At 48.1% G+C, this 20512-nt stretch overlaps 3 protein-coding genes across 3 annotated transcripts; 2 read left to right on the plus strand and 1 right to left on the minus strand.

The window, feature by feature from the left end:
* Positions 1-1561: 1561 nt before the first annotated feature.
* On the plus strand, positions 1562-6799 carry LOC119809217. Its single transcript, XM_038322079.1, is given in 1 exon segment — positions 1562-6799. A coding segment is annotated over 1 exon segment (5238 nt).
* Positions 6800-6891: 92 nt separating this feature from the next.
* On the plus strand, positions 6892-8718 carry LOC119809218 (MLV-related proviral Env polyprotein-like). The gene has a single exon (XM_038322081.1). It carries the CDS (start codon positions 6892-6894, stop codon positions 8716-8718), a length of 1827 nt encoding a protein of 608 aa, XP_038178009.1.
* A 5651-nt stretch (positions 8719-14369) lies between these two features.
* LOC119809219 (disks large homolog 5-like) lies at positions 14370-17241 on the minus strand. Its single transcript, XM_038322082.1, has 4 exons — positions 16866-17241; positions 16029-16209; positions 15574-15689; positions 14370-14460 (listed from the first exon to the last, which is right to left on the minus strand). The coding sequence occupies exons 1-4, from the start codon at positions 17033-17035 to the stop codon at positions 14370-14372; spliced, it is 558 nt and encodes a 185-aa protein (XP_038178010.1). The 5' UTR covers positions 17036-17241.
* Positions 17242-20512: the final 3271 nt, after the last annotated feature.

Consider the following 20512-nt stretch of genomic DNA (forward strand, 5'->3'; position numbering starts at 1 on the left):
TTCTGTTTCATTTTCACAGGAGAAAATGACTAATATCCTTGATAAGCGGCTAAGTCAGTCTATCATGGCTCTTAAGCAATCAAGGGGCAGCTCAACCCTGGCATTGTCTCCTGAGGAAGGATTTCATCAGAGCATGCCAGGTTCCTATGCAGGCAGCGAGAATCGGTGGGATCACCAGGTGGCAAACAGCTGTCACCAAATTCTCAATGTCGTTCGTCATCACCCGTGCCCTTCACGCAGATCCCTTGACTTATTATCCCTGGGCAAGGACTCAAAGGCTGCCATCCTGGAACTGAAAGGACAAGGCTTTCCAGGAAGTGGGAGGGTTCTGTTCATTAAGAGCTCACTGATGCTGAGCATAGCTCAAAAAATTTAATTTGAACAAAATCACTCCTGTACTCAGTGAGAATTCCTGCCCCAGAGATAAGACAAGGGCCATCTGCCCCTCAAAGGTATTAAAATTCACACTATAATAAAAAGTGGTAGAATTTTCTCATCTCTCTCAAACACAAGTATGGTACATTTAGAACATGGAGACAATGGATTATGAATGTGAAAAGACCCCCCACTCAATAATAGCAGCTAGCAGCAGTAACACCATTTCGCAAGGCATGAAATTTTACCAGCGCAGAGGACAGGGAAGCTCAGTTAAAGTTCAGCTCAGAAAAACAAGGGCGGTGGGAGCCAAGCTGGATATCTGTGGTCAGACACCTGGCCATGAGCAAGGGAGCAGAAACAGCTTGTACCCTAGATAAACGAAGTTAACTTGCATACCTGATTTCTTGGAAACCCCCTGAAAGGTACCCAGCTGTCCCTAGTTTAAACCCGAGCCTTATTTAAATTGTCCAATCAGAACCCTGTAACTACGCTTCTCGCTTCTGTACCCGCGCTTTTGCTCCCCGACCCTATAAAAACCCACTGCTCCAGCCTAAAGGCGCGCTAGTCCTCCGAGAGACTAAGTCGCCCCAGGTACCTGCGTATCTGAATAAAGCCTCTTGCTTTTTGCATCCGAAGAGTGGTCTCGCTGTTCCTTGGGAGGGTCTTCCCAGACTGGAAGACAACCCATTTCGGGGGTCTTTCATGTGGGGGCTCGTCCGGGATTAGGAGACCCCTGCCCAGGGACCACCGACTCACCACCGGGAGGTAAGCTGGCCAGCGATCGCTTTATGTGACTGTCTGTATTGTGTTTTTTATGTTTTGCGCCTGCGCCAGTGTCTGCACTAGTTAGCTGACTAGATCTGTATTTGGCGGACCCGTGGAGGAACTGACGAGTTCGTACTCCCGACCGCAGCCCTGGGAGACGTCCCGAGGGCATCTGGGGTCCGATTCGAGACCCGTCCGTATTCAGTGAACCCCCCCCCCCCGGATTGGGCTGTTTGGAGCTCCTCCGCAGTCAGAAGGGCACGTGGTTCTTCTGGGAGAAGAGAGATCCGGACTCTCGCTATCTCCAACTCAGACTTTGCTCTCGGTTCTACGCCGAAGCCGCGCTGCGCGATTTTGTTGCTTTGTTATTGGTTTTCTGTTCTTTTGTTTGGTTTTGTCTGTGTCCGTGTTTGAAAATATGGGACAGTCCTTAATTACCCCTTTGAGTCTAACTTTACAGCACTGGAAGGACGTCCAGGACATTGCGAACAACCAGTCCGTGGAAGTCCGAAAAAGGCGTTGGGTCACTTTCTGTTCGTCTGAATGGCCCACGTTTAACGTGGGCTGGCCGAGGGATGGTACATTCGACCTTACTATTATTTCACAGGTCAAAGCCAAAGTGATGGACCCCGGCCCTCATGGGCACCCAGACCAAGTTGCCTACATCGTGACTTGGGAGGCAGTGGCATATGATCCACCACCATGGGTTAAGCCTTTTGTCTCTCCCACACCCCCACTTCCTCCGTCAGCTCCCTCCTTACCCCCTCCACTCCTCCCCACTCCAACAGGACCCCCATCCCGCTCATCTCTATATCCGACTCTTACTGACCCCTCAAAAATCAAACCTCCTCCTCCGCAGGTTCTGCCCGCGGGGGATGACCTATTGGTAGACCTCCTCACGGAGGACCCCCCTCCCTACCGAGAACAGGCCCTCCCGCCTCAGGTGGCCGACTCGACCGATGAAAACGAGGGGCCTGCCGCGCCATCTCCCGCTGCCCCGTCCCCCATGGCAGCCCGCTTAAGGGGACGGCGAGACCAGCAGCTGGCCGCGGATTCTACTTCCTCTCAGGCATTCCCTCTCCGGACCGGAGGAAATGGCCAACTACAATACTGGCCGTTCTCCTCCTCCGACCTATATAACTGGAAAAATAACAATCCCTCTTTTTCTGAAGACCCAGTTAGGCTGACTGCCCTAATTGAGTCGGTCCTGATTACTCATCAGCCCACCTGGGATGATTGCCAACAATTACTGCAGACTTTGCTGACTTCGGAGGAGAAGCAGAGAGTCCTCCTGGAGGCTCGAAAGGCGGTTCGGGGAACAGACGGACGTCCCACCCAGCTGCCTAATGAAATAGATGCCGCTTTTCCCCTCGAACGTCCCAACTGGGACTTCACCACCCAGGAAGGTAGGAATCACCTAATTCTCTATCGCCAGTTGCTCATAGCGGGTCTCCATGGGGCAGGCCGACGCCCCACCAACCTGGCTAAAGTTAAACAGGTATTGCAGGGACCAGGAGAAACTCCCTCAGCGTTCTTAGAGCGACTCAAAGAAGCCTATCGTAGATACACCCCTTATGACCCAGAAGATCCAGGGCAAGAAACTAGCGTAGCTATGTCTTTCATTTGGCAATCTGCTCCGGATATCAAACGCAGACTCGAGCGCCTAGAAAACTTAAGGGAGAGTTCGCTCAGGGACCTACTAAAGGAGGCAGAAAGAATTTACAATAAGAGAGAGACTCCAGAAGAAAGGGAGGACCGTCTTAGAAAGGAGGCAGAGGAAAGAGAGGACCGTCGCAGAAAAGAAGCTGAGGAAAAGGAAAAAGAAAGGGACCGTAAGAGACATAAGGAGATGAGCAAACTCTTGGCCACTGTAGTTTCCAGTCAAAGACAGGGTAGACAGGAGGGAGACCGGAGGGGGCCCCAGGTGGAGAAGGACCAATGCGCGTACTGTAAGGAAAAAGGACACTGGGTTAAAGACTGCCCTAAAAGACCGAAAGGGCCCCGAAAGCCACGACCCCAGACCTCCCTCCTAACCTTGGAAGACTAGGGGGGTCAGGGTCAGGAGCCCCCCCCTGAGCCCAGGATAACTCTTGACGTCGGGGGGCAGCCAGTCACCTTCCTGGTGGACACTGGGGCTCAACACTCTGTGTTGACCCAAAACCCCGGACCCTTGAGCGATAAATCCGCTTGGGTCCAGGGGGCTACCGGGGGAAGAAGATATCGATGGACAACCGACCGCAAGGTACATCTGGCTACCGGTAAGGTGACTCATTCTTTTCTCCATGTCCCGGATTGCCCATACCCATTACTGGGAAGAGACCTGCTGACCAAATTAAAGGCCCAGATATACTTTGAGAATTCAGGGGTGCGAATTGTAGGGCCACAAGGACAGCCCTTGCATGTGTTAACCCTAAATTTGGAAGATGAATATCGGCTCCATGAGCCACCTAGAGACCCCGAAACCGCACTAGAGACTTTTTGGCTGTCTAAATTTCCCCAAGCATGGGCAGAGACTGGGGGTATGGGATTGGCCACTCAACAAGCCCCCTTGATTATATCGCTAAAAGCGACTGCTACCCCTGTCTCAATCAAACAATATCCCATGTCGCTTGAAGCTAAGACGGGAATCAGACCCCACATACGGAGACTCCTGGACCAAGGGATACTAACACCCTGTCAGTCCCCCTGGAATACTCCCCTATTACCTGTCAAAAAGCCGGGAACTGGGGACTATCGGCCAGTCCAGGACCTCAGAGAAGTTAACAAACGGGTAGAAGACATACATCCCACCGTGCCTAACCCCTACAATTTGTTAAGTGGGCTTTCCCCGTCTTATAATTGGTACTCAGTATTAGACTTAAAAGATGCATTCTTTTGCCTGAGACTTCACCCAGAAAGCCAACCTATATTCGCCTTCGAATGGAAGGACCCAGAATTGGGGATTTCAGGACAACTGACCTGGACCAGGCTCCCACAAGGGTTCAAAAACAGCCCCACCCTGTTCGATGAGGCGTTACATAGGGATCTGGCCGATTTCAGGATTCAGCATCCTACCCTGATATTGCTCCAATACGTGGACGACCTCCTACTGGCGGCTACCTCAGAACAGGAATGTAAGGAAGGCACAAAGGCCTTACTGCTGACCCTAGGGAACCTGGGCTATAGAGCCTCCGCCAAAAAGGCTCAAATTTGCCAAAAGCAGGTCACTTATCTGGGGTACCAAATCAAAGAAGGGCAAAGATGGCTGACTGAGGCCAGAAAAGCGACAGTTATGAACATGCCTGTACCTGGGACCCCTCGGCAGCTGAGGGAGTTCCTGGGGACAGCAGGGTTCTGTCGCCTATGGATTCCAGGATTTGCTGAAATAGCAGCCCCTTTATACCCACTCACCAAAACAGGGACTCTGTTCAGGTGGGGCGAGGACCAACAAAAGGCATATCAGGAAATAAAGCGGGCCTTACTCACCGCTCCCGCATTGGGACTCCCAGACCTAACTAAGCCATTTGAACTGTTTGTGGACGAAAAACAGGGTTACGCAAAAGGGGTCCTAACTCAAAAACTGGGTCCTTGGAGACGTCCTGTAGCTTATCTCTCGAAGAAGCTCGACCCAGTGGCTTCAGGATGGCCGCCCTGCCTGCGAATGGTAGCGGCGATTGCAGTCCTTACCAAGGACGCGGGTAAACTAACTCTGGGCCAGCCATTGACTATCCTGGCACCTCATGCAGTAGAAGCCTTGGTTAAGCAGCCTCCAGACCGTTGGCTCTCTAATGCCCGCATGACCCACTACCAAGCCATGCTCCTGGATACGGACCGGGTGCACTTCGGACCTGTGGTAACCCTAAACCCTGCAACCCTGCTCCCTTTGCCGGAGGGAGGGGCGAAACACAATTGCCTCGAGATCCTTGCGGAAATGCACGGGACCAGACCGGACCTGACGGATCAACCCCTCCAGAACGCTGATTTTACCTGGTATACAGACGGGAGCAGCTTTCTAAAAGATGGTCAACGAAGAGCCGGGGCTGCAGTGACCACCGAAACCGAGGTAATCTGGGCAGAAGCCCTTCCAGCCGGAACCTCTGCCCAGCGGGCTGAACTCGTTGCGCTCACCCAGGCTCTCAAGCTGGCAGAAGGTAAGAAGCTTAATGTCTATACTGATAGCCGGTACGCCTTTGCCACTGCCCACATCCACGGGGAGATTTATCGGAGGCGGGGACTGCTAACATCCGAGGGCAAGGAAATTAAAAACAAAAACGAGATCTTGGCCTTACTAAAAGCCCTGTTTTTACCCCGAAAACTAAGTATAATCCATTGCCCAGGACACCAAAAAGGGGACAGCCCCGAGGCCCGAGGCAACCGAATGGCTGACGGGGCCGCACGAGAGGCCGCTATAGGCATGACGCCAGGCGCCTCACAAGTCCTCACGATTGCCCCAGAAGATACCAGCACCCCTCCTTTACATTGCCCCTTCCACTATACCAGAGAGGACACGGAGATACTAAAAAGAATGGGGGCTTCTCATGATTTGGCCAGAGGGCATTGGGTCTTCCAAGGCAGATCTGTGGTGCCCACAAAACAGACTTTCGAACTGATAGATTATTTACACAAGCTGACTCACCTTAGTCCTCGGAAAATGAAAACTCTCCTAGACAGAGAAGAAAGCTTCCATTATTTGCTAGGCAGAGACAAAATCCTACAACAAGTAGCTGATGCCTGCAGAGCATGCGCTCAGGTCAATGCTGGAAAATCCAAATTCGGGACAGGAATCCGGGTACGAGGACACCGACCAGGTACCCATTGGGAAATTGATTTCACTGAAATTAAGCCTGGACAATATGGATACAAATATCTGTTGGTATTTGTTGACACCTTCTCCGGATGGGTAGAAGCCTACCCGACCAAACATGAAACAGCCAAGATAGTGACCAAGAAGCTGTTAGAAGAGATTTTCCCCAGGTACGGCATGCCCCAGGTACTGGGAACCGACAATGGGCCCGCCTTTGTCTCCCAGGTAAGTCAGTTAGTGGCCAAGCTCTTGGGGATTGATTGGAAATTACATTGTGCTTACCGACCCCAAAGTTCAGGACAGGTAGAGAGGATGAATAGAACAATCAAGGAGACTCTAACTAAATTAACGCTTGCAACTGGCACTAGAGATTGGGTACTCCTACTACCCCTAGCCCTTTATCGTGCCCGCAACACTCCAGGACCTCATGGACTTACTCCTTTTGAGATATTATATGGGGCGCCCCCGCCCCTCATTAATTTTTTTGACCCCAATATTTCAGACTTTGCTAACAGTCCCTCTTTGCAAGCTCACTTACAGGCACTCCAGGCCGTGCAGAGAGAAGTCTGGAAGCCACTTGCTGCCGCTTACAAAGACCAGCTGGACAGACCAGTGATACCCCACAACTACCAAATTGGTGACGCGGTTTGGGTCCGTAGACATCGGACTAAGAATTTGGAACCCCGTTGGAAGGGACCCTACACTGTGCTGCTGACTACTCCGACTGCTCTCAAGGTCGACGGCATTGCGGCCTGGGTCCACGCCTCCCACGTAAAAGCGGCCCGACCGGACGAGAAAACATCAGAATCATCATGGAAGGTTCAACGTTCTCAAAACCCTCTAAAGATAAGACTTACTCGGGAGCCCCCCTAATCATTTTATGGGCCCTGCTAGGACTGGGAGAAGGAGGGGAAGCCAAGAGCCCTCATACAGTTTATAATATAACTTGGAGAGTCACTAACCTTATGACAGGACAGGTTGCCAATTCCACCTCCATGCTGGGAACCACGAAAGATGTCTTTCCAACCCTATACTTTGACCTCTGTGACCTAGTGGGGGATTCATGGAATCCATCAGACCAGGAGCCATTCTCCGGGTATGGCTGCCACCACCCTGGGGGACGGCATGGAACAAGAGCCAGGGATTTCTATGTGTGCCCAGGTCAAAACTTTAGAAAAGAATGCGGGGGGCCCGCAGATGGGTACTGTGCCCAATGGGGCTGCGAAACCACCGGAGACGCCTACTGGAAGCCATCCTCTTCCTGGGACCTAATCACCCTTAAGCGAGGAACCACCCCTGGTTACACGGGTGCAGGACCTTGGGTATGCAGCAAGGACTGGTGTGGCCCCTGTTATGACTCCTTGACTAAAAATGTTACGGGGGCCACCTTAGGAGGCAGATGCAATCCTCTGATCCTCGACTTTACCGCCCAAGGCAAAACAGCAGTCTGGGATGGTCCCAAGTCCTGGGGACTGCGTCTCTATCGCTCGGGATATGACCCTGTCACTATATTCTCCTTAACGAGGCAAATAGCTTCTGTCTCATCAACAGTAGCTGTCGGGCCAAACACGGTCTTGTCAGAACAGAAGCCCCCTTCTCAGCCAGCACCCCCTCCCAGACCCAGACCAGTTCCCGCCCAAAATCCCTCCACTACCTTGGCCCCATCTTCACACAATAATACTCCAACTCCTCTGCAGGGCACAGGGGACAGACTCCTCAATCTAATCCAGGGGGCATACTCGACCCTCAACTATACCAGTCCAAACTTGACCGAGGAATGCTGGCTATGTCTGGTCTCGAGGTCCCCATACTATGAGGGAGTAGCTATAATTGGCAATTATACCAACCAAGCTGAGGCCACGGCCTATTGTACATCCCCCTCCCAACATAAACTTACCCTGTCAGAGGTATCGGGTCGAGGGACCTGTGTGGGAGGAGTCCCTAAAACCCACGAGTCACTGTGCAACAGTACCCATCCACTTCAGACTTCCTCCGCTGGATATCTGGTGGCACCCAATGGAACCTACTGGGCATGCAGTACGGGTCTCACTCCCTATGTTTCCCTTACGGTCCTTAACACAACCTCTGACTATTGCGTGTTAATAGAGCTATGGCCCAGAGTAACCTATCATACCCCTTCATATATTTATGAACAATTTGAAGAGAGGCCACGAATTAGACGGGAACCAGTGTCCCTCACACTGGCCCTTATGCTGGGAGGACTGACAGTAGGGGGAGTAGCTGCGGGAGTGGGAACAGGGACCGCTGCACTAGTTGAGACCCAACAGTTCCAACAATTACAAGCAGTCATGCACACAGATATCAAGGCCTTGGAGGAATCAGTCAGTGCCTTAGAAAAGTCCTTGACTTCCTTATCCGAAGTGGTCCTGCAGAACAGACGGGGGTTGGATGTTCTATTCCTACAGCAAGGGGGGCTTTGCGCAGCCCTAAAAGAGGAATGTTGCTTCTATGCTGATCACACAGGTGTAGTCAGGGACAATATGGCAAAACTCAGGGAACGACTCAAGCAGAGACAGCAGTTATTTGAGTCACAACAAGGTTGGTTCGAGGGTTGGTTCAACAGATCTCCATGGTTTACCACCCTAATCTCCTCCATAATGGGCCCCCTCATAATCATACTGTTAATCTTGCTGTTCGGGCCTTGTATCCTCAACCGTCTGGTTCAGTTCATGAAAGACAGGCTGTCAGTTATACAGGCCTTGGTCTTGACCCAACAATACCACCAACTTAAACAGTTTGACCCTGAAGATGTAGGAAACCGAGTCAGCTGAATAAAGGATTTTATTCAGTTTAAAGGAAGAGGGGGGAATGAAAAGACCCCCACTCAATAATAGCAGCTAGCAGCAGTAACACCATTTCGCAAGGCATGAAATTTTACCAGCGCAGAGGACAGGGAAGCTCAGTTAAAGTTCAGCTCAGAAAAACAAGGGCGGTGGGAGCCAAGCTGGATATCTGTGGTCAGACACCTGGCCATGAGCAAGGGAGCAGAAACAGCTTGTACCCTAGATAAACGAAATTAACTTGCATACCTGATTTCTTGGAAACCCCCTGAAAGGTACCCAGCTGTCCCTAGTTTAAACCCGAGCCTTATTTAAATTGTCCAATCAGAACCCTGTAACTACGCTTCTCGCTTCTGTACCCGCGCTTTTGCTCCCCGACCCTATAAAAACCCACTGCTCCAGCCTAAAGGCGCGCTAGTCCTCCGAGAGACTAAGTCGCCCCAGGTACCTGCGTATCTGAATAAAGCCTCTTGCTTTTTGCATCCGAAGAGTGGTCTCGCTGTTCCTTGGGAGGGTCTTCCCAGACTGGAAGACAACCCATTTCGGGGGTCTTTCAAATGTACATTTTGACATACCTTTTGCCTCCAAACATTAAAATTCAATTGACCTGCTATAGTAGTAAAAATACCACTCACAAGGGACAAGAAGCATGACATCAGTAAGATGATATAGAAATGCAATTTGTTCCGTTAGTGGCCAGCAATGGGAACCAAATGTGTTAGTGATTTAGAATCCATTCCCTGTGCGTTTATATGTGTACTTTGTAGTAAGAAATGCACAAAAAACAGAAACACTTTTTCATTGGGGGTAAATAATTTTACTTGAGTGTCTTTCTGCAGTTGTAAGTCACACACACACACACACACGTGTGTGTGTGTGCACAAAAACACAAAAACACATACAGCATATGTGCTCTGCTTGACTATACAGACTGCAGTAAAATCCATCTTGGCTGCTTCTAAATTCAGCTCACATAGCCCTCGCATAGGCTCCGAGGAGGTTCAACCTGTTCTGAAATAGTCATCATGATCCATTACACTCAGTTCCTTGCAGCTTTTGTTCCCAGTTGCCTGTGGTACTATGATGTGGAAGAAAATTTAAAATAGATCTTGACCTTGTACAGGATGGGGTTAGAGTTGTACGTGTTCAAAATATCCTTAGAATTACCATCAGAATATAGCTGAAAAATTCAGGGCAAAGGTAATATTTCTAAAATGAATATATTAAATTAATATTATTTTTATATTGAAAGAAGTACCTTAGAAGAAAAGAAATGCTCTTTAGGATACTGGGTTGGTTTGCAGGGGAAAGTAGAAACTCAAGCTGATAATTTAAGGACTATAGGCTTACTGAAAAAACATATATCCGTGGAGCAAAACTTGTTTCAGCATTTGATGAGGTGGTTCACACATATAATCTTGTGTGAAACCAGGAGGCTGAAACAGCAGAATCCCAGTAAATTTCAGGCAATCTTAGGCTACTCTGTCTGAAAATATCTTGCCTAAAATTGTTTTAAATTTTAATTTTGTAATGTTTGTGGTATATATGTGTGTATATGTTCATTCATGTATGTCAATGCACGTGTGTGTGTGTGTGTGTGTGTGTGTGTGTGTGTGTATGCATGCCTAAGGAAGCCACAACTCAAAGTCAAATGTCTTCCTCAGTTGGCTTTCCACTTATTTTTTGAAACAGAACTTAACTGAATCTGGAGCTGACTAATTTGTTTAGACTGGATAGCCAACAGAGCCAACAAAGCCTAGGGATCTTCTTGCCTCTGCTTCGCAGCCCTGGGAGTACAGGTTGAGCTGCCAGGCCTGGCTTTACATGGTTCTGGGGACTGTATTCAGGTCCTTATGCCTATACAGTAAGAGCTTCACCAACTGAGCCGTCTCCCTGGTCTCTCAAATTTACTTATTAGAAACTGCATCCATTCATTCAGGTTCTCTATTTTGACTCACTTTCATTTCTAAACAATGAGAAAGATCCCACATGTTATTTCTGATGTTTAGAATGGAACCATTCTCTCGTTGGAGATTGTAAAACCATAGGTAAAGATTTACTTTGTCAACAGACCAATGAAAAGATAACATATAACCCATATCCAGAATCCCCCACTTAATAATAAAAGACAAAGCAGGGCTTGGAATGTCACTTAGTTTATAGAGAACTTGTCTGGCATGAGAAGGCCCCATGTGAGGTATGAGGATCAGCAGCTGAAAGCTGTTTCCCACTGAGTCTGAGGCTGGCCTGGGCTATATGAGGCTCTGTTTCCCTTTCCAATTTGTATCCCTTGATCTCCCTTTGTTGTCTTATTGCTCTAGCCAGGACTTTGAGTACTATATTGAACAGATATAAAGACACTGGACATCCTTGTCTTGTTCTGATTTGAGTTTTTCTCCATTTAGTCTGATGATGGCTGTTGGCTGCTGTATATTGCCTTTATTATGTTTAGGAATGTTCTTTACTCATTGCTTGTTTTTGAGACAGGAGAAATGGTGTAAGCCAGTAAGAGAGCTTAGCATGTAAGTAAGGGAACCAAGCTAGGATATCTAGCACCTATATAAAAGCTGGACTTGGTGACTAGCTTGTCTGTAACTCCAGCACTCACTGTGGGTATGGAGTAGAACTGAGGTAGGTACGTCCTGAATGTCTGGCTAACTAGTCTAGCCAAATCTGTGAGCTCCAAGATCAATGAGATATCCAGTCTCAAAAAATAATGTAAAGACATTGGAGGACACTGGACATTGACTTCTGGCCTCCACATGTGTGTATGTGACAGACAGACAGACAGACAGACAGACAGACACCACACACACAAACACACACACACACACACACACACACACAGAGAGAGAGAGAGAGAGAGAGAAAGAGAGAGAGAGAGAGAGAGAGAGAGAGAGAGAGAGAGAGAGAGAGAGAGAGAGAGAGGAGCATATAGTAGATAGTTTATCAAACTGAATGTGGTTTGATGGTTTGATCAGGATAAAGTGGTGGGAAACAGCTCCATCTATTGATGTTTTTTCTGGCTTTCTGTCATCCCCAAAGATGCACTAAGTAACTTCTAACACATCTTAGGGACAGAATAAATAGAAATCCAAAGAGCGCTGATGGCTTGCCCAGGACCATGAAGTCACTTAGTACAGCGCCAGAGCTTCTTAGGCACTACTTACAAGCTCACTATCTCCTCCCCTTTCCCATCAGACAGCTGGTTTATATGAAGCTCTCTAGAACTCTCTAGTATCTCCTTTTATGCTCTCCCACTTGCAGAACATAGGCTGCTCTCCTCCCTGCCTCTCTCATCCCCTTCAACTCTCTCCCATGGTCCTCACGCTCCCAATTTACTCAGAAGATCTTGTCTTTTTCTACTTCCCATGTAGATTAGATCTATGTATGTCTCTCTTACGGTCCTCATTTCTATTTTATATCCAGTCTATTTGGTGTGCTGTAAGCTTTTTGTATCTTCAAGGTATATCTTTCTTTAGGTTAGGAAAGATTTCTTCTATGATTTTATTGAATATATTTTCTGTGCCTTGAAGTTGGACTTTCTTCATCTTTCTTCTATCCCTATTATTCTTAGGTTTGGTCTTATCATTGGTGTCCCATATTTCATGGATATTTTGTGTTAAGCTTTTGTTAGATTTAATGTTTTAGTTTGGCTGATGAGTCTATTTCTTCTATTGTATCTTCAGTGCTTGAGATTCTCTCTTCCATCTCTTGTATTCTGCTGTTTATGTTTGCATTTGTGGTTCCTGATCATTTTCTCATGATTTCTGCTTCTATAATTCTCTCACCTTGTGTTTTCTTATTGTCTGTATTTAGTTTTCAAGTCCTTGAATAGTTTCTTTTATATGTTTGATTGTTTATCGTTTTCTTTAAGGGATTTGTTGATGTTACTGGTGTTGTGTTGCTCTGATTGGTGTAGTTGGGGCTGTCTGTGACTCTGGTGACTAGTCTTCCAGGTGCCAGGGGATCCAAGGCTCAGATAATTGCTCCTTGTGGCTCAGGGACAGAGTTCTAGTCACCCCGTTGGTCATACCGTATTCCTAGAGGTCATTCAGCACTTTCAGTGTTCACTCTGCAATGCCAGGGGTCATTCGGGCCTGCTCTCGGGGAGATTACTTGCTTGGAGTTCTTTCTGCTGAGGTTACTGCCTTGGGCCTGCTCTGATAGAGGTCCTGACTCGGGCTTACTCCCTCAGTGATCACAGACTCAGCCACCCGGCCCGCACTGAGGTCTTTGGTTCCAGTTTACTCCCTCAGAGGTTCCAGACCATCTATGACCAGAGACCAGTGTTCATCTTCTGACCTCTAGGGGAACTGCATACATGTGGGCAAATGCAAGATCAAGGCCAACAGGCTCTTTAAAATGCTCTGTCCCAACGTGACTTGGAAGGTAATTATCTGTGTGGTGTGGTTATGACTGATACTGTATGCAAGAAAAACAGAGATAGATAGCTCTGGGTTTCCTGATTTCTTTCATGCTTCTGTAATCAATGTGTTTGTTGCCTGAGAGTCTTTACAGCAAAAGGGCATATTTCTCAATTTCCTATTACTAATTTATGAAAGTGTATCTATAGGGTACTTTCATTCTAGGGCCAGTTAAATACATGACAGCATAGATACAGTATTGGATATGGATTTCTTCATGAAATGTGTATACATGGAGCAAGCCTTGATATCCATATACAAGATGCCAATTCGCTGTGTCGCCCTGGCTGGCGGGGAACTCCTTGTGTCGCCTATGCTGCCTGAAAGTAGCAGAGATCCATCTGTGTCTGTGATTTCTGGGGTTATAGAAGTATGACAGTACCCGTGACTAAAGAAGTTGTGCTTAAGTATGAAGAGTTGGAAATTGCTTTTTTATTCACAAAGAAATACACTTTTTTTGTATGGGCAGTTTAAAAGGGCTGTCAACATAAACACTGAATAGCCTTAACAAACTACAAAAATTAATAACAAGAACAAATAACATCACAATAACAAAGCTAAAACAAAACTATCAAAACCAAAATCATGAAACAAAAAGCAAATTATGTTTAAGCTAATTAGCATTCATCACTGCAGATTGAGTAGCACAGACCTACTACAGGCTGTGGCTTGCCTTGAAGACATGGTAGCAAGGCAGTCACCCATTGGAACAGCATTTTCAAGATACCTATAGCCATTCTTCTTAGAACTTTACATGTCATGCTTCTCTCCAAGGCTGAGGCCTTTTGCTCTTAAGTGTAGACTTTTGAGAAAGTTTTTTCTCTAAGATTTTCTGCTTCTTAACCTATTTTGATGCTTTCTTTTCTTCACAAGAATTAAGTCCACAGACACAGAGATCACGTTGGGTATGGTCACCTGGAGGTCAGTTGGTGTTTTCCCTCAGTGGTGAGTTCATAACTGCAAGGGGTGTCTTTTTGTTTGGAGGCAGTTGATCCTGATGTGAAGAATGTCATGGGTACAAGGTCTATGTGACTTCCTTTGGCCTCTTCAGTTCTCTAAAGGAGGGTTATCAAGGATGAACGTGAATCAAGACCCAAAAGCAGCCATGCTGGGCCACTGGCTAGTCATAATCAGGGTCTATTCCAAACGGGAAACCAAACTTGAAGAAGAACATGCATTCCCCAGAATGCTGTAGTTGCTGGGGATGGGGCTCAGCTAGGTGGCTCTTGCTCTAGCAGCTCCTTCTGCAGGTGGCTTCTCACCCTGGGCTGGGACCAGTTCCAGATCAGTTTGAAGACTTTTGGACCTGGGAGAGGAAAGCAGTTAAGACACAGGCCATGTGGGGAGCTTCTATGTTGGATGTCAAGGAGCTCCATCCCCCACCTCAGCTGATGCCTGACACTCAGCATTCATCTTTTGACTGATGTCAGTGTTGCTAGTGTAAGTAATTAGTTTCACAGAGTAGCTGGGACTAGAACTTTCCTTAGTCCTAAACACAAGTCCTAATTTAAAATAAGCACTGTATGTTGTCCATTCTACTAGAAAGATTAGGGCCTTCTCCTATATATAGTTATAAATATCTACAACATATTAATAGCATAGTCAACACCATATGAGCAGTCCACATGGTATGCATGATGAGTTATGGACTGATCGCATCATTTTATAGACAGATGTAGAAGAGATGTTCAGCCTGGGTATTGGAACAAAGTCATGAGCGTAGCTTAGTCCTCATGCCCAGGAGACACCTTGAACATGAACAACATGTTCTAGAGGAGCTTTTCGCCAGATGTGTGCCTGAGAACACTGGCTCATCCAGCCTCTTGGGCCACTCAGAATTTGTGATTTGTTCAGTACTAGAGCTAGGAATCTGCATCCTGGTTCTCTTTGGGCGTCTGTTACAGCACACTTCCGATGAGGTTCATATCTCCCTGCAGCTGAGACATCTTCCAGTGTGCATTCTGGAAAGACCGTAACCTTTTCTCCCCACAGAACACTTTACACAGGAAGAGGGCAAATGTTGCAGAAAGCAGTGTTCAGCTGGTGGGAATCTCTTATCTACATGATATTTTCCTAAAATTGCAATTTAACCTAGGTCCCATGGTAGCAAACCTTTAATACCCTATCTGGGGAAGCTGAAACAGGAAGCTCTCTGTGAATTTTAAGGAATACCTGCTGAGAACAAAGCTTCAGAGTTTTGAAGGGAGGAAGGAAGATTCAATTCTACAGACTCACTGAGTGTCAAATGTGTTATTTACTAGAAAGATCTTGTTGATGGTACCAGCAGAATTCTCTGAGGCCTTTGTTCCTTGTTTCTTGCTGGAGGACACAGACGTGAGCAGGGACCCACAAATGACAGAGCTTCCAGGCACAGGGGGCCCACTTGGCTCTACCTCCTCCTCCCACTCTGCTCTCCTACCTCATCTGGGAGTCCTCAAAGTGATGCTGCTGCTTTTCTGCCACGTCTTTTTCGGGGGTGAACAGCTCCTTCTGCTTCAGCAGGAACTGAAGTCTTTCCTCTAATCTTTTGAGATCCTGTTTATTGGAAGATTATGTTCTTAGTGGAGGGCTACAGATTGTCATACGAATCTAAGTGCATATAAAGGATCCAAATAGCTTGCTGGTCAGCCAGTTAGGAAAACAAAAACATGTGGGAAAGTAAGAACTCATGATTCCAGCTAGAGCCTGACCAGATAGTCAGGAACACTTGCACATGGACACTGAACTGAGCACCCAGATGGCCTGAGTTTCGTGGCTGGATGGGAGCACGGAGGAAACAGGTGATGGGTGAAAACTCTCATGGGGGATGGGCAGAGAGGCAGTCAATGGGCAAATGGTGGTAGACCTCAGTCTGACCGCCTTGCCTGCCCCTACCTGTTGTTGCTGGGATTTGAGGTCACTGGTGTCTTCTTTGTCCTTACAGATCACTTTCCAGTCCTTCAAGCGGATCTTCAGCAGGTCCCAATCCTCCAACAGCTTCTTTTTCTCCTGCCTCAGCATGTCCACCTTCTTCTCCAGCTGAGACTCTTGCTTCACGAGCCGGCTCTGCAGACCCCTGGAGAAACACTCTGCATACTCAGGCCGTGTCTTCCTCCTCCTGCCACCACTGACTTCAGGAACAAGCACCCCAAAAGGCTTTATGCTACCTAGAAGACTTAGCCCGGAATCTGATACAGCCATGACAGCTGAACTCAGAAAGCCAAAACGAGAGAAAAGCTGGTACCGGAAATTGTCAAACTACTATGGAAAGCCACAACAGTAAAAAGGGATCCATGTCTATTCAATATGAAGAGGAGGCCAGCAGCTGACCTTCACTGTTCGTGGTAATGGAGGAACATCAGCAATTGGTGGGCAAATATCCTCCGAGTCAAGAGAGGCGACCCAAGGTGAGTGTGTTCTATCTACAGGTTCCACAGCAACCACATCCATAAAGCCTGGTCTTGAGCTCCAGATGCCCAAGACTGCCTGAGGTTTCCATCACACTGCAAATCCCTATTTTACCTAGAGCCTCATGAGGCTCTAGGACAAGGTGCAGAGGTAACTGTCTCTTTACACTTAGAATAGCTGAGTCTAAGAGACACAAGTCTAGAAGCTGCTGACGAGGAAGCAGAAAGGCTAGAACCTTTTCTTCTGCTTTTCTCCATCCACGGAAAAAGAAAGGCAATCTGTCCAGTACACAACGTTTAGGTCCGTGACAACATGGGCACTTACCGATAGAAGACCGTCTCTTTGGTCAGCTCACTGAACTTCTGTGAGGCCATGGTGTTCTCCTCCTCCAATCTCTTCAGTTGCAACATGACCTCATCATGTTCTGACTTCAGCTTCTCATAGAATGAGTTTGGCTTGTGGTAGGGCCTAAAAACAGGAAATAAGACCCCCATGAACACAGGCCTCAAGTATCACAGGAACACTAGTTGTTCCCTGGTTCTCCATAGCCGTGTGGATGCCACATTTGGCTTTCTGTGGCCTGTGACAACCCATTGCTTTTCAGTTGGTATCCTGGCCCCAGGACAGCTGAGACTCTGGTTCAGATGGATGGTTCCCTGGCTGCATGTGTCACTCAGTAGGCCTAGAAGTTCAGTGTCATTCTCTCTGTTATCAGGAGTCTATGACACAGATCTTGGCACACCACATAGTGTAGTGACCTTTCTCCCATTTCACAATAGCGATTCTAGATCCTGGGTGAAAACTGCTGAACATTTAGAGCATGTAATTCTGGGTTTTAGACCCCAGAGCAGGACAGTGATAAAACTCCCCAAGGGGTTCCTAGTGCCACAAAGGTGAGAACATCGGTCAAGAGCTGTGCGACCTAAAGTGAGCCTCCCAGACCTCAGGACTGGCATCACCTGGAATGTGGGACAGGAAAATCCTTAGGCCCTACCACATATCCCTCACTCCCAGTATCTGTAGGGACAGACATGTTCAACTGTGTGTAGTATGCACACACACATGGATGTGCATGAGAGAGAGAGAGAGAGAGAGAGAGAGAGAGAGAGAGAGAGAGAGAGACCAGAGAAAGCTCAGACAGAGATAAAAAGTGAGCAAATGAGACATAGAACAGACAAGTGCCCTAACGTGGATGGTAATCCAGTGCATAGAGCAGAATTGTCTAAGAGTAAAATGTATAAAATTAGAGAGAAAATCTGATGTGTCCTAGGATTCCCAGTTACATGTTTAGATGGACCAAGGGTCCTCGTGTTTCTACCAGGGGCTTTCAACACGCAGTCTCTGCCAGTGAGGTTGAAAGTCTCCGCATAAAATACCAGCAGCCAGTATCTCCCACGAGCTACCTCCTGTCAAGTCCTTTCTACATGAACGCTGGCCACTACACATTACTGCCTCAGTCCCTAAGCTGTATGACTAAGACCACACGCTCTGGTTTTCATTTGGAGAAGGAGAACAGTTAGAGCTCCTGCCTCACTCCCTCCAAAGCTTCACGTCTGCCTCTCCTCTGAGAAGAATTTCCGATGGGAGGTTCAGCACAGAGTCCCTCTGGATTTGCAAGCTTGGAGAACCCAAGACTTTTTCTTTACCAGAATTTAATTATTTTACTTTAATTTAAACAGAATTTACAACTGCCGTTTTCCCTCCTCATGGCCCCCTTTCCCATCTAACCCCTCTCCTTCCACTCCTGCTGTCTCCACTCAGGATGGGGCACGCCTCCCATGGGCCTAAGCAAAGCATAGCACAGCAAGTTGAGGCAGGGCAAGGTAATCCAGCATGGGAACCGATTCACAAATGTCAGCCACACTCCAGGGACGGGTCCTGATCTCACCGTTAAGAGCTTTACAAAGTGACCAAACCACACAATTGTCACACACAAGCAGAGGGAGGGCCTAGGTCAGTCCAAGGGAGACTCCCTAACTATTGGTTCAGACCCCATGAACTCCCATGAGCTCAGGTCAGATGTCACTGTGGAACCCACGACCCTAAAGAAAGCAGGCGAGGGTGACATGGCCGTCACTCCCATGAAGTCTGAACTGATGGATACCTATTGTCCATGGTGCCTTCTGTGGTGAAGATGACTCGTTCTCGCAGCTCATTTCTTTGGCTGGTCATCAGCTGCAGCTCCGTGGTCAGCCTCTCCATTTTCTCCTCCACTGGTGTCTTTGTGGGGAGCATTGGGTGCGACAAAGGCTCCACAGCAGTATCTGTGGGACAATAGAACACAAGTGAAATTGCATAGCGACAAGAAATACAGGGTGGAGAGACCACCCTGAGGCCAAACAGAAAGATGACGTCTGGAAGCCATTGCCAACAATAATATTTTGAGCCTGGTTGAGAGATTCCCCTCTGTGGATCTCGTCTCGCCCATCACTCTAGCCATGTGGCTCCATGAGCAGCCTGGAGTTTCCTTGGCCTCTGTGCACAGGCTTCAGGAGGAGACACCAGTCACCTCTCAGCCTTCTTCACAGCAGCACAGAATGCTGCATGATCCAGAGCCCTGAAGCCTGCCTTTTGTGAGGAGCCCAGATGTTCTGCCTGGCTGCTCCAGGCCCATGGCTGTGGTTTGAAGGGTCACACGGGCACAACATGGCCAGCAGACTCACCAAGTCACCCCACTAACAGTCCAGAACACTGAAGCTGACAGGAAGCAGGCAATCGCTGCCCTGATCCTATGCCTCTGACAGTTGTTTGGGTACACTAGAGAACTGCCTGCCACCATCAACTGCTGATTCAGAACCCTGAGGTGGCCGCGGTCAGGGAGAGGTGGTCTGAGGAGCTCTGCTGTACAGTCTCTAGACACAAATTCTTGGCTAGAAGGACTCTCTCCCCGTGTGACTAGTGTCAGACAGCATCTGGACCTAAAGGAAGCTCCTGAAAGTGAGGTGCAGTGATGTGTGCCTAAGATGGGGACACATTAATCCCTCCCTTCATCCTGATGGTCTCCTTCTGCCATCACCTGACAGCTTCAACCCACAGAAAAGGTCAAAGCGAAGTGGTGCTCCCAGCACAACTGCCTTGGCCTGGTCAGCCTCTGGCTTAGGAGATGAACAAACCAACGTTCTGGAAATCCTTGGCCTTCACGAGATATGATCAGCAGGGAAGTCCATTTGTTTCTCAGAGGAGCTAGCCCTGATGTCCCATTACTGAAAGGCCCAGTTCAAGCCCACCTCCACCACAAGCTCCACATTCCCTGGCCAGCACTCACTCTGCCTTCCCCAGAGCCATTTATTTTTCCGTGGTTTTCTCTGACACTGAACGGCAGCATCCTTCTGCCTCTCTCTGGTCTCTGGACGTCTCCCAATCGCTCTCCCAAACAGACTCCTCAGTCTTGACAACATGGCTAATGGTGGCCCGGATAGGCACTGAAGGAATGCCCTAAGGGCAGTTGGTGTTGCTACAACACTGGTGACATCACTCGGGATTCCACGAGGTCTCCAGGATACAGTAGAATGTCCAGGGAAGGGACTGCGGGTGTCATGGCTGACTGCATTTGCCACCCTGCTAATTAGCTTTCCAGAACTGACCAGAAGTTCAGGTTCCCTTTCTAGGAGTCTCCCTGGGAACACAGAGGAAGCCTTTCAGCGCTTCTTCCTACCAAAACCAGAGTTCCGGTTAGCATCACCAGAAGGCCCCTAGTACTTCCCGTGTTGAGACCTGATCTATTCTTTTCAAAGATTGCACAGGCATGTCTCATTCTTTGCTCAGAATCCCTCTGTTCATCAATATGAACAAATGAATATTACTGCGAAACCGCGTTAAGATCTCCAGGCTTGGTTACAGGGTTAATGGAACAGACATGGAAGCCATGTGCTTAACTGTAGTATATTGCCCCAGGATCCCTAAGCACATAGAGAGGGCACCCATCCTGGTGCTGACAAGTGTATGATGACTCATAGGCAGAGGAACCTGAA

The sequence above is a fragment of the Arvicola amphibius genome, chromosome 3 (assembly GCF_903992535.2).
Source record: "Arvicola amphibius chromosome 3, mArvAmp1.2, whole genome shotgun sequence".
NCBI lineage: Eukaryota > Metazoa > Chordata > Mammalia > Rodentia > Cricetidae > Arvicola > Arvicola amphibius.

Coding starts and splice junctions, on each gene's coding strand:
- LOC119809218 (XM_038322081.1), top strand. CDS start 6,892: ATGACAGGACAGGTTGCCAATTCCACCTCCATGCTGGGAACCACGAAA.
- LOC119809219 (XM_038322082.1), bottom strand. CDS start 17,035: ATGGGGGTCTTATTTCCTGTTTTTAGGCCCTACCACAAGCCAAACTCA. Junction 15,690..16,028: donor TCAAATCCCAGCAACAACAG/GTAGGGGCAGGC, acceptor TCCAATAAACAG/GATCTCAAAAGATTAGAGGA. Junction 14,461..15,573: donor TTTGAGGACTCCCAGATGAG/GTAGGAGAGCAG, acceptor TTCCTCTCCCAG/GTCCAAAAGTCTTCAAACTG.